We start from the raw sequence: 13,660 nt of genomic DNA on the forward strand, positions 1-13,660 counted from the left end.
TAGCAGTCTTTCACACTTTAGTGTGAATTAGCCTGGTATAATGCTTTCTTCAAGGAGGGACTTAGCATGACAGCCCTTAGCATCCTGAGTGAAATGGTAAGGCATGACTGGAAATGTGAAAGAAGAAATGTCTGGAAAAACCCTGCCTTTTCTAAGACTAGGGAGCACTAAAGGTAGACACACTCGACTCACCCTGCCCACTGACCCTTACTCTGAAGGAGCAGGGACCCCAGCTCACATCGGTTCTGTAACACCTACCCCACACTAAAGACAAATCAGCAGCCAAGCGCATGTCACATTTAGCTGTTTTTAATGCTCAAAAGCTCTGTACAAAAAAATCACAAATGAATCCTCACAACACCCCTGTGAGGTAGGTAGGTAAGTATTATTCTCCCATTTTGCAGATGGGGATACTGAGGCAGAGCGGTGACATGACAGGCCAGTGATCCCAGCACATGAAAGTCAGGGCCAACCACAAGGACGCAAAGGCCCCCTCCCAGTGCAGCCCTGATCTCTGACCCCTCACCTAGATCTTGTCTGCAAAGAAAGTAAAACTTTTTAATACATGCAAAAATAATAAAAACAGTAAATCTGGAAAGGTAGTGAACAGACATACAGTAGTTTTGCAAAAAGAAATCAGCCAAGATGGTCAAACATTTTCCAACAGTAGGCAGACATGAACAACTTCAGCCTCTTGCCCCCTTTTCAAATGTTATGACTAGGGACACGACCACTGTTCTTCCACAGAAGTGCATGGGCTCAACCAAAGAGAGGCCCCCTGGCCCCAACAAGCCAAGCCAGGTGGACGGCCTCCCCCACTGTGCAGCCCCTGGTTTTCAGCAGACACCGGCCCCCAGAGGAAGAGCTGCAAGGCTCAACTCAGCACCACCCGCCTCTCCTGCCTCTTCCGAGCAGCTTTCCCACCGTCTGGACACAGCAGAGCCTGGAGGCCTCTAGGTCAGCCGTGCTTGGCCCCTTCCGCTCCTACTGGGAGGCAGCTCAGTGGGCCTCAGCAAGAATGGACTGGCATCCAGGTGACCCCTCAGGCCGCCCTTGGCCCACTCTCACACACTCCACCACTCACTCAGGTGTGGTGCCCCTGAGAGCCGCTGCTGCAGCAGGTGGGGGCACAGGGACATCGGGCTGTGGGCACGGGGCAGAGGTACTGAGGGACCCGAGGCTGGCTGCCTTCACTTCCTCAGCACCACCCACCCGGGCTCCCAGGCAAAAGGAGCTGGCTTCTCCCACAGGGCACGTCCACCTTCTGGAAGCTCTCTCTTCCTCTGAGAAGGGTTCCCTGGTGTTTCCAGCTCCGTGGGAAACTCCACAGTCCTGCCAGCCCCATGGGAGGGGAGAGGGGTAAGGGAGAGAGGCGGAGGTCTCTGCTGAACCCACCAAGCCGTGTGGTTGTACTTCTGGAAGTCTCCAGGGTGGAGACGGGGCACGAGCGGCAAGAACATTAGGTAAAGCTGCCTTTAAAGTAACAAAGCCACCCAGGGTGCTGTCCACTCCCCAGCGAGCCAGGGGCCCTGAGTGCTAGTGCAGTGCTCAGGCAGCTAGAGGGGAGGAGCCGAGAGGGAGAGCGGCGAAAGAATGAGAGAGAGGGAACCAGCACTGGCCCGCTGCTCTGCGCCCGGGGCCATCAGGCCTGCTCCGAGAGCCAGGAAGAAGGAGGGGTGGCAGTGGAAGTGGCAAGTAGCTTTGTGTAGCAACTTGAGGAGCAAACTCCTTGGAGGGCTGATGCCAGCCCGCCTGCAAGGCATACCCACCGGGCTCCCCTGAAGGCTGCTTGTGCACACCTGTCACTTGCAAGACGCGACTGTGTGCTGGCTGTCCTAGAAAAAGCTCTTTCAATACAGGGGTCCCGACCCAGCCCCAGGTCCTCTGGGAAGCAGGGGAACTGTTAACTCAGGGCCACTTCCGTGAAGAGCACCTCAGACACCCCAAGCTTTCGTGGGGCCCTGCGGGAGGGGACGGGGCTTGGGGACGCACAGCCTACAGGAAGTCCCCAGCAGCGGCGGGCGCAGGGCTGTGGCTCTGCTCCTGCCACCGGCAGCGCAGCCTCGAGAAGGGCTGGTCCTCCGTGCTCTCCAGCTCTGGGAAGCCCAGCTGATTGAGGATCTCGTAGACTCCAGCCTTCGACGCCACCTGGAGAGGACAGCGTGGATGGGGCTGCATTTGGTGGAGCGGTGCCATTCGGGGTCACCCACCCCACTGCACGCCTTCCTTCCCTCCCTGGGCCCCGTCCAAAGTGCACAGCTGAGCCTGAGGCCTGGGGCCACCTCCTACCAGCTCAGCAAACTGAACCAGAGTGTGTGTTTTGACCACCACACACTACTCTGAGCTTTCATTTCCTCGTAATGTGGATAACAGCCTCTACCTGGTGGATGGTCGTCAGCCCCAGAAGCACCCAGCAGGTGAGAGAGAGCCGTGCCGAAGACCGGCTGGCTCTGAGCCCGTGCGGCCCAGTCCCGCACCGGGACAGCCAGGCCACAGGGAGGCTAGGGTCAGTGGCGGCATGAACTCGGGAGCCAGCAGGAGCCTCTGGCTCTGACTTCTGGCTGTGGGCCTCCACTCGGGTGGGCTACTGGGGCTGCCCTGGGTGCCCTCCATGCAGCTGTTGCCCAGTGGCCCGAGCCCTGACACCAGGCCCAAGCCATCCAGCAAGCGGCCCCCTTCCCACCCCGCCATCCTGGGGGTGGGGAAGAGCAGGGCCCACCAGAACGAAGGCCCCCAAGCAGCCCTCACCCCTACTTGCCACTGACACCCAGGAGCCGGGCCCTGCGGCTGGAACCCCAAACTCCTAACCGGACTGCACTCCCCTCCTTCCTTGACCCCCCACACGCACCACCCAGGTTCGGCTGGAGAGGGGTTCAGCTCCTTCCCAGCCCTCAGCTGCCCTGATGTCCTCTCTCCAAGCAAAGCCCTAGTGGAAGTGTCCTAGGTCCCCCACCCCACCTCCACCCAGGGTCTCAGACAGGAAGCAGAGCCAAAGCCTCCTCAGGAGCAGGGCTCCAGCTCAGCCATGGTGGGACCCCCCACCCACAGGTGTCCTGACTCCACACTCAGCCACCCCAGGGCCTTGTGCGAGGCTTTTCCTTCAGCTCGATGGCCCGGCAGCCACTGTCCCTGCCATGGGGCACCTCAGTGGCCGCCCTGCCTCTGTCCCCACAGCTCCGGCCCCACCCGCAACCCTGCCTAGGCCCAAGGCCTTCCTCATCCACTCTGTGGGGTCCCGGCTTCCTGCCCTCCCACCCGCCTGCCCCTCAGGAGCTAATGCGGGCTTGATCCACATTAGAATCACCAGCACAGGTGGGAAGGTCAGGAGGGGCCCATGTCCTGGCGGAGGAGTAATCACAGGCCACTTTGCCAAGGAGAGAAGGAGCCGGCCACCCTGCTGGCCTAGAGGGAACAAGGCGCCAGCTCTGCCTCTAAAACGGGCTGAGACACAGGAAGAACCAGGAGGAGCTGGGAGGCCAAGCACAGCGGCAGAACTCGAGGGCGGTGTCCTGGGCCGGACGTGGTGGACTCCGCCAACCAGCTGCTCTAGTACTTTAATGCTGATCGTGAACAAGGTACACGGCCCGTGCTAGGGCCGTGCAGACCTCTCTGGGCTAGTCTCCTCCTCTGTGGAATGGGAGCATAGAGTCTCCTTGTACGGAGACTGCTTAGCGCAGTGTCCGGCAGGGGGAACCCGTGTCACATAGAATGCCACCACAACCCTCCGAGGTGGTGACGACAGTGTGGACATTACGTCCCTTTTAATGTTGTGGGCAGCGGGACAGTTAACTAACTCGTGGGAGGTCATACGGCAGGAGGCAGGGACCTGGGCCACCACGCCGTCTCGCCCCTCGCAGAGCAGGTGAGGGCTGAACACGCGGCGGGCATGAAGAGGCCGGGCAGTGTTGGCCTTGGGGACACACAGAGCGGGGGCCCAGCCTGACACACACCCTGTTCTGTTCCCCACACGCCTCATCTCCCTCCTCCTCTTTCATTCATTCACTCACTCACTCATTTGCTCACCAAGCTTTTTCTGCCTGCCAAGCACAGGCGCTGTGCCGGGGGCCCAAGGTCAAGAGGACAAATCCCAGCCAAACAGAAGAATGAGAGATGGGAATGCTTTCCGCTCAATGGGGGCCTGTCCAGGCAGCCTCGGCCGCCCACCTCTCACCTCCCTCATCCAGGTGCTGAAAGGCCTCTGCCAGGAGTCCGCCTTCTCCAGGTGCAAATAGGCGTTGAAGAGCACCAGGTAGACGTAGCGCTCCAGGTACTGCAGGCTCCGCAGCCGCAGCCTCCGGGCCTCCTGCTCCGATTTGGCGGCCTTCACCTGCAGGGCAGCGCAGGGCGGGCATCAGCACAGGGGTGCATCCCCACCTAGCACACAGGTACACGCCACACACACCTCACATGCACCACGCATACTCCCACCCCCACACATACCACATACACCCCCCACACAGCCATCATACCCACTCCCCACCACACATACTACTCTCACACCATACACACTCAGACACATCCTCTCCTGCCCTCAACACCAGGGTGGGGACGGGAGGAAAGGATTCAGACGGCAAGGCCAAGGGCATCAAAAGTCCACTTCCTACTGGGATGTGCAGATATGTCATCTGGCCTCCCTCAATCCCTACTTCCTCTTCGTGAAATGCAACCCCCGTCCTGTTCTGAGGGGCTACCAGACGAGGACAGGCTGCCCAGGGAAAGCCCCGTTCAGGCACCCTCCGTCCTGCCTGAGGCGTGGAGAGGCCCTCCCAGGGCAGGCCCCAGAGGCCCGAGACGACGCCCAGCTCTAACCACTCGGGAGGACCCTTTCTGCCAGCTCCTGTGAGCCCTGAGTGGGGCCACCTCCTCCTCCGGCCCCCAACCCTCCCAGGACTGGAGGAAAGACTCTTGGCTCCTCTCTCCCTGAGCCCTCGGGCCTCGCTCAGGGCGGGCAGCTGGGTGTGAGGTCTCTGACCAGTGGCCTGGGAAGTGGCCAGGACAGCAGTCAGCAAATCTTCGCGCTCAGGGCTCTGACTGGGTGATGCAGCGTGAACCCTCTGCCCTCCCCCGGCCTGGGCTCTGCGGCCTCCAGCTGCTCACGAGAGTGAGTTCATCCCCGCCTGGGAAGAGGGAGAAACTGACTCAGCCACAGTCCCACCAACTAGGAGCCACAGTGGGCCTTCTCTGGGGGCCTGTGGTCCCCCACCTCCCACTTCTGCCTCCAGTAACTCAGCTCCCAGGGCCTCTGCCATCTTTGCTCCCAGGCTGCCTGAGTGGACAGTGATTACACGCCCAGCCCACCCCCACCGTCCGTGAGGAGCTTTGAGGCCGTGGGGGTAGAGCAAGGGTGGAAGGTGAACAAGGAGACACGAGCTAGGTTCCGGGCCTGCTTCTGCCATTTAAACTGTCATCTCCCCACCGCCATTTCTGGGGGTGGGGCTGCTCAGTACAGCAAGGTGTGAGGAAGCACCTGGGAACCAGGAGGAGCCATACAAGTCCATTCATTCAAGAACAGGGCGGAGGGCTAGCACACACGCACAGGCCCTGCCCACAGAGACGCTGGTGGGGTGGGGATGTGGTGGGGGGAACAGAAGACAGACATGAAGCACCCAGAGAGGTCAGACCATATGATCAAGGCAGGCAAGTAGCTGGACTGGGGCAGGCATCAAAGAGGAGGCGACATTTAAGGTGAGTTAGGAGAAAGAGGGGCCGAAAAGTGCCCTGAGAAGGGCAGAAAGGGGGTTAAGGAGCGAGGTGTCGCCGGGTAGACAGAGGGGGAGGAGCTCAGGGCAGCAGTGGCGGGATGGTGGGGGGACGGTAGACGGGGAGACGATGGAGGCAGCACCCAGAGACCAGGCCAAGGCCTGACCCTTCCGACGAAGGGGCCAGGATGGCTTCCGGTGGACCGGCGCTGGGGAGTGGCCGCATGGTTGCTGCTGGGGGTGTGGAGTGGGGTCAAGTCAGAATGCCTATGGTTTTTAACGATCAACCAGTTTTTGTTCAGAATTAGACAGCATACCAAGAAAAAAGGTTTTCCCTGAATACAAACTGTGGCCAGTCTGATGCAGCTCTAGTAGCTTTACGAGCGGCTTTGTCATGCTGCACTGCGCTGGGACCTCCTCCCCGTCCCCTACGCCGCTTCCCGCACTCCAGCCAGAGGCCCACAGCCGGTCCAAAACCCTTTCCTTAGAATAAAGGAAGGAAATCAGCCGTGGTCCCTCCAGGCAAAAGCCGTAAACTGCTCAGCGTGGATCAACTCAGGAGAAAGGTCCAGAGGGTGTGCAAAGCCCGCAGCCCACAGCCCTGGGCCCGGCGCCTGGGCACAGCCACACCAGCCCCGCCCTCTCTCTCTCTCGGGGCCCCGCCCCCTCTCTCGGGGCCCCGCCCCGTGGGGACTCAGGCCTGCCGCCCCCAGACACCAACAAGGAGGGGCCTGAGCCACATTCAGGGTGGAGAGGCCGGGGCATGCCTTCAGAGCCCTGCTGGCAAGGTAGGGGGGAATTATTTCTAAATTCAGACCACTGGGTGAGGGTGACGCCTGCCACTCCCCAGAAGGTTCTGCGGGCACATCCTGCCCGACCCAAGTCTGTGACTGAGGAACGACCCATCTTCCTATGAAGGCCCTGGCTTCCTGAATATCCCCCCATCACGCCACTGTCTGGGGAAGAGGACAGGCAGCCACCTCCCGCTGACAAAAATAGTGCAGCTGTTTTTAAATGGCCCAGCAGGCGAGGCTGTCATTAGCCATGGTGCCTCGGGCAAGGCCTTCTGTCCCCTGGGACTGAGCCCTGAAATAGAAGGGGCTCAGGAAAGGTGGCCAGGGCACAGGGCACCGGGCACTTCAGGCCTCTCCAGCCCGCAGTCTGCCCGGCACCAAGTCAGCCCAGCACCGAGTCAGCCCAGCATGCCAGCAGGGGGTCCGCTGAAGCTCTGCCTTTTGCTGGTAAGGAGGCAGGGCCAGCAAGCCTCTGCAGGGGTGTCCGGGGCGCACCGCACGCCGCGTGCTGGGGGGAGCACGTTACACCCAGATCGGATTATTGGACTCTGCTCCACTCTCCAGTAACTCCACTCAGGAAGAGGAACATCCCATTTCGCTGGTGAGGCTCTGCAGGGTTAGGTAACTGACCAACGGCACAGAGCTCCAAGCTGGGACACAAACTCCAAAATCCCAGCTCTCCTATCACCCTGGCCCTTCTTCACAGTCAAGGTCAGCCACTCCCCGCCTCGCTCTTGCCTTGGTACTCCTACCCCCCTCTCCTCCAGCGTGGAATGCCCTCCTGCCTGCCAGGATGACTAGGTGAGCAGATCCCCCCCCCCACCCCCCCACCCCCCCCCCACCCCCCGCCCAGGACAAGCCCCTCTCCTGACGCCAGTAGTGTGAACTCCAGCCCCACAGCGCCCCCTTCTCGGCTTCCTCTGCTCCCCAAGACATGACCGGCCTCTGCCACGTAAACCAGGGGACAAGCACCAGATTATAAACCGGCCCGTCTCTCTGTCTCCCTGCCGCCCCGAGAGCGGGACAGGGCCGGCACGCGGCTAGTGCCCGGTGGGTCGCTGAGCACTGTCCGCAGGGCACCTCCTCCCGTCTCATGGTGGCCTCCACTGCCACCCAGAGTCCAGGTTCCAGGCGGGACACTGGGGACTCCCACCTGTGTCCCCAGGACTCCAGACCTGGACATGCGACGGCCCGTGCGGCGCTTCTCAGAGGCACCAGACGTGCCCCAGATGGACCTGCCGAGCTCTCTCTCCCCAGAGCGGCCCCACCCATGGGCCGGCCCATCTCAGTGGCACCTCTGTCCTTTCCGAGGCTCAGGCCCAAACCTGGCAGCCCTCCTTGGCTTCTCCCTCCCTCAGCCCTGTGTCCAACCAGTCAGGGAATCTGGTCCACTCTACTCCAAACGCTCCCGGCAGCTGCCCACCCCGCACGGCCCTGATTCCAGCCCCCTCACGGCCGTGACAGTGCCCGGCTAGCCTCCCTGGCACCACCCCCACCCCCACCCCCCACCGCCTGTTGTCAACACCACACCACAGCGGCTCTGCTAGAACAGCCAGTCGGCCCCTCTGCTCGACACCCTGCACTGGCCCCTGCAGCCCCCGGCAGAGTGGAAGCCGAAGTCCTTGTGACCCCACGCAAGGCCCCATTCGGTCCGCCCTTCCTGCCCCGTCACCGCTGCCCTCCTGCCCGGCCCATCCCTGCTCCGCAAACAAAGCGGGCAGCTCCCGCCTCAGGGCCTTTGCACTGGCCGCATTCCCCGCCTGGATGTCAGCACGGCCGCCGCCTCCCCTCCTTCAGGTGTGCATGCAAACACTGCCTTCTCAGGGAGCCCCGCCCTGCCCCAGACCCTGTGTAACACACCCCATCAGTTGGGCTTGTGCAGTGTTTCCTGGGTGTCCACCTGCCCCACTGGACTGCGGGTTCCAGGCGCCTTCCTGTTCTGTCACGAGGCCTCTCTGGCCCCCGCACAGCGCCTGGCATTCAGGAGGGGCTCAGTAAATGTTTGTCGGGTCCATCAGCGACCACTGCTGGCATCCTGCATTTTCGCTCGGCCCTGCATCGGACTGCCTGGGGTGACCTAGATCAACCTGTTTGCGTCCCAGACAGGGGGACTGCGGTGAGAAAGGGGAGCCAGCCTGCCGGGTCGCACGCAGAGGTGGGAGCAGCACAGGAAAACAGCACCCCAGAGGAGAAACAAGGAGAGGCTCAGGGCCTGCGTTAACCAAGCCAGATGGCACCCCACTACTGGAGCGTCCCCTCCGAGCTCACCCCAGCCCCTGAACAGAACAGCCAGAGCCAGGTGACCACTGCCCTCCAGCTGAGGTGGGGCCCAGGCTGCAGGCCGCAGAAGGCAGCCCTCAAAGGTGTCTTTAAGGGAGAGCTCCCAGCTCAGACCCCACCCTTCTTCTCAAAGTTCAAGGCCACCCCTCTCCTTGGCAGACACTGGCCCCTAAACAGTCAGCAACAGCTGCTTCCCGGGCTGTCCCCTCAGGCATGTGAGGCCATGGGGCCTGGAGCACAATAAAGTCCTCAGCCCACTGGCAGGTAACTAGTTTTCCAAAGATGTCATATTTTGTTCAGCACTTTCAAAGTGCGAAGGGGCTAAAGCTGGAACAGTGCACTTCTCTGCATGCCGTTCATTCAACAAACATTCCGCACGCACCCCCAGGCTAGGCTCTGGGATTCAGCACCTACAGGACACGTCCCAGCCCTCAGGAGCCTGCCAACCCTGCACGCAGCCCAGCGAGTCAGCCTGGTGTCCCAGCCCTGCCTACCAGCTCCCACCACTGCACCCTACATACCCCACTCCCGCCTCCTACCATACCCAGGATGGTGCTCGCCACCATCCTTCAAGGCAGATGGAGCAGCGGTAGTGACCCCGGGCAGCAGACGGAGAAGCAGAGGCCCCGGCAGACCAAGGTGACTGGCCCGAGGCTGCACGGGGAGTTGCTGGCAAAGCCGGGCCAGTACCTGGGTTTGCCTCCCTGACCCAGGGCTCTCTCAGTTGCTGGAAAAGAGCACCCTCTCTTGGAAGACCGATAATGTGGACAAAGAACCAAAAGATATAAAGGGGGTCAGGGTCAGGCTTCCTATCCATCCAATCACACTATGACTTATCCAACCTTCCACCCACCTGCCCGCTCCCCTACAGACACGTGTGGTGCCCGCCCAGCCTGCACTGGGCGAGGCCGGGAGCCATGAGCACAGAGGCCAGGCCCAGTCAGTGGGGGCTGTGCTGGGGGAGGCGCAGGCTGAGACTGAAACCCTTCCCAAGCCTCTGGAAGTCCCCAGCCTAACGCCCCTTAGGAACCAAGCGGGCACACTGCAGGTGCTCGGGGGTGCTTGCTGTTGAAAACACTGGGAAAGCCCCCGAGGGCGGAGACAGTCCCAGCTCAGCCATACAGCATAAAGGAAGGGAAAGCTAAAGGGGCCTCAGCTACTGAGAACATGCATCCTTACACACGCCCGCACAAGCATACATGCACACATGCGCGTGCACACGCATGCACCCCAGCTCTGTTTTGGGAGCCGCTGACCGACCCACTGGCTCTATCTCAGGCCGGGTACGCAAGAGTCCTGGGAAGCAGCCCCTCCCTTTGTCATACTGTGTGTGCCAGCTCACAGCACTCCAGAGCTGCCCCAGCGGCACGGCCGGCACCCCGGAGACACACCACCGGCTGGGATGAGGTCTCCAGGGACCACTGTGGCCAAGCCAGAATCTTGGACAGACAGAGGGACAGACAGAGGGAGACCGCACCTGGGGCTCAGAGCCAGAGCTGTCTCGTGGCATGTTTCTCTTAAGATAATAGCCTCCATCCCTGGGAACTGAGCTGGGCCTCTCTGAGTTCTCAGCACCTCTGCAGCGACCCAGGGCAGCGCACGAGCAGGGGCTGAGGATTCTTGCCGACCCTTCCTTTTCCCACTGCAGCAAAGCTGCCCCCTGCACGGTGGTGGCCATCGGTGTGGGGGGAGGAGCTGGGAGGCGGGTTTGGGTCTGCCTCTGGCTGATCCCAAAACCCCCTTGGGCCTGTGTCTTCCTCGGCCACTCGGGCCTGCAGGCTGACCATCTCCTCACCAAGCGCTCTGAGGATGAGGACCAGAGAAGACGAAAGAAACTCCTTAAACACTCAAAAAGCACTGCTCAAAGGTAAAGCACTACTATCTTTGTAAAATAAATCTCCATTTGAGAACAGAGGACACTTTACTTCTGTGTGGCTACCTTCACCTTGGCTTTCCTGCAAACTCCTGAAGGGACAGACGGGCGGCACATCAGACTGTCTTAGATACAGAACACTGAGATTAATGTCACCAGCCAAGGCCAAGGGGAAAAAGGCCCCGACATTAATGACTCCAGCAGGGCTTCCTCCAGGAGCCCAGAGCTTTGCTGTTACAAGGATTTTCCCTTTCCAGGCCCTGCAGGAAACAACTAATCCACCAGATGGCGCCAGCACTCGGGCCGCAGTCCCCTTCGGATTCCCCTCCGGATTCCCCTCCGCCAGGGGCCCAGCCTTCTCACCTCTGCCCCAAACCCGTGGACGCGCTTAGTTCAAAGGGGCTGCTCTTTTTTTGTTTCCTTTTTTAAATGCCCTGAGCACTGTGGCCCCGCACACACAGCGTGGCCAGGCCCTGGCCCGGTCTCACCAACACCCCACAGAACGAGGGAGGCTCGCTCACCAGGCTGCAGCCCCCAGGGGCCGGGCGGCCTCCAGGAGGCCCAGGCTGTTCCTCCAGGCAAGCTCTCTCAACACGGAAAATGTGTGTGTGGGTTTGGTCCCATACCCCTTCCTCAAAACCCCCCTCCAAGCCGTGCCCACAATCCACGTCTGAAATGCATTCTTCCCCTCTGGCCCTCTCTCCATTCCTCAGGCTGGAAAAACAAGGGCAAGTGTCACGGCTTCTAGTTCTTATTTTTATGCCCAGTGGGGCTGAGGTAGGCAGGGAGGTGCAGCTGCGCCCCCTCCTGGCCGGGAGGCAGTGTGGCCGCCAAAGAGGGCCCGATCTGGGAGTCGGGGTCTGGCATCTCCTCCCCTCCAGTCAGCCTGGTGTCTGCACTCTCCCGCTGGTTCTGGGGTGGTCGAGGGGGCAGTAGGACACCTGGGGGCTGGGGGCCCTGCATGGGCCTCTAACAACTTCCAGCCTCCCATCAGGAGCCCCTCCATCTTCCCATCCCACCCCACCCCTGCCCCAGTCACCCCCCAGGACCCACTCAGCTGCTCTGGTTCCTCATCTACAGGAGCACCAGGGCTCACTGAATCCAACACCCTCCCCGGGCATCAGGGAAGCACCCCCCAAACCCCTGGGAAGGTGGCCAGATCAAGGGAAGAGCCAGCTCTGGGCCTTCCTCCTGCCCATGCACCTTGGGGAGGTCTCTCTTCTAGGGAGTACCGCCCTTAGTGAATGCAGAGGGAACGAGAGCGTCAGCATGGCCGCTGTGCAAACCCCCAAGGAAATGAGGAATTTGGGGCAAGAGCACCCACATCTGCCAGGTGGCGACAGAGACCACGGGCCCTTCCCAGCTGCCCAGGAGCACAAGGCACCACCCGGGACTGTTCAGACAAAATTGGAGCTTCCCTGATGAGGCCTACGCATCTGTTACAGGGAGCGCAGGGCCTTCCACACAGGCTGGGAGACGCCCGGGTGTCATCAGGAGCTCCAGGGACTGCACAGCCAGTAAGATAGAGCAGTTGTCTCAGCAGACACACTCCCAGGGAAGAAAGGAGAGTGGCTCCAGACTCAACACAACCCAAGGGCCACACCGGCCTGACACAGGTTGTGAGTATTTCCTGGGTCCTGATGCAAAGGCAGAAAGGCCGTGGGGCCAGCGAGAACCTGCAAACACTGGCCGACATCGGCACTGACAGTGTGCAGAAGTGCTGCTGTTTGAGGTGTGACAACAGCGTGACGATGGCATTATGATGTTCTTTGCCAAAGATACCCTGTCTCTAGGTTATGTGCTGAGATATTTTCAGAAGAAACACGAGGTCTGGGACTTGCTTCAAAATAATCCAGTTGGGGAGGGGTGGAGGAAGGGGGAGGGGGCCACAAATGGAACGGCTTCAGATGAAGTAAGACCGGCCTTGACTGGTCACTCCTGAAGCGGGGAGGTGGGCAAGGGTTCGTGAGATTATTCTCCCTACTTCAAATTCACTGCTGGACATTTTCCAAAATAATTTAAAAATAAGTAAATTCTGCCCTGACCAGTTTGGCTCACTTGGTTGGAGCATTATCCCATAAACCGAAAGGTCAAAGGTTTGAGACCCAGTCAGGGTGCATGCTGGGCTGTGGGTTCATTCCCCAGAGGAGCTGTGAGCTGTTGAAGCTTTCAGAACCCCAAGGCTGTGAACTAGCTCCTGGGGGAAACTTCAGATGGGTGGGATGTGGCTAGATCTAGAATGTTCCCAGGCAAATGGAAGTGGTGCAGGTGACAATCCCCACCCGAGCCTGGGCTCAGGTCCAGTTCCACTCAGTGGTTCCAGGGGTCTGACCAGGCCAACCAGCACATGTAGGACACGGGCCTGCTCCAGGCAGACAACTGCAGGCTCCAGGGGATCCCCTGGGGACTCCCAGGTTGAAGGCAGAGGGCAGGGGTTTAACCAACAAACAGCCAGATGCCAGGGCTGAGACACAGCTGCTGAGTCCCAGAGGGGCCGGTCCATCAGAGGGGAAGTGTGGAGGAGACAGCTGCCTTCTGGGGCCTCAGCAAGCCCTCGCAGCTCACCGGAGCAGCAGGGACCTCGGGTCAAGGGCAGCGTGGTCAGGGGAGCGGCTCAGGGCTGGAAGTGAGGGTCTTTGCTTCTGACACCCGCTCAGCCATCAACTCACAGGGGGACTGGGAAACCTGATCTCCCACTCATCTGTCAATGGAGGGGTCATGTGCTCTCTAAACCCTTTAGCATTAAAATCTCTGGTCTATGGGAGGTTAAGCTCAGAGGAAGACCTTGGGACACCACAGCCCTCCAGTGACCCTAGGAGCACCCCTCCATGTGTTGGGCACTAAGTGCCCACCCAGCCCTGTGCTCCCCATTGTTCCTCGTGTCCTTCCCACACACACCCTGCCAGGGACGCAGCATTAGTCCGGCCCAGCCGGTGGGGACCCAGCGGTCAGAGGGGATGGAGACAACCCTGAGGGAACCCAGCTCCCTCCAACTCCCACACCCATGTTCCTTC

The 13,660-nt window shown here is 60.6% G+C and overlaps 1 protein-coding gene across 6 annotated transcripts in view; it reads right to left on the minus strand.

Annotated features, from left to right (window-relative positions):
- Positions 1 to 293: 293 nt before the first annotated feature.
- Positions 294 to 13,660, minus strand: part of PALD1 (phosphatase domain containing paladin 1) — a 68,278-nt gene continuing 54,911 nt past the window's right edge. For all 6 annotated transcript variants that reach the window (XM_045842278.1, XM_045842273.1, XM_045842272.1 and 3 more), the window contains 2 exons: positions 4,172 to 4,327; positions 294 to 2,148 (listed from right to left, as the gene is read on the minus strand). In XM_045842278.1, coding sequence (XP_045698234.1) covers positions 1,996 to 2,148; positions 4,172 to 4,327 — 309 coding nt within the window. In that variant the 3' untranslated portion in view covers positions 294 to 1,995. The remainder of the gene's footprint in view (positions 2,149 to 4,171; positions 4,328 to 13,660) is intronic.

Source organism: Phyllostomus hastatus, unplaced genomic scaffold (assembly GCF_019186645.2).
Source record: "Phyllostomus hastatus isolate PE091 unplaced genomic scaffold, TTU_PhHast_1.1 phas_contig_38, whole genome shotgun sequence".
In the NCBI taxonomy this organism is placed as follows: Eukaryota; Metazoa; Chordata; class Mammalia; order Chiroptera; family Phyllostomidae; genus Phyllostomus; species Phyllostomus hastatus.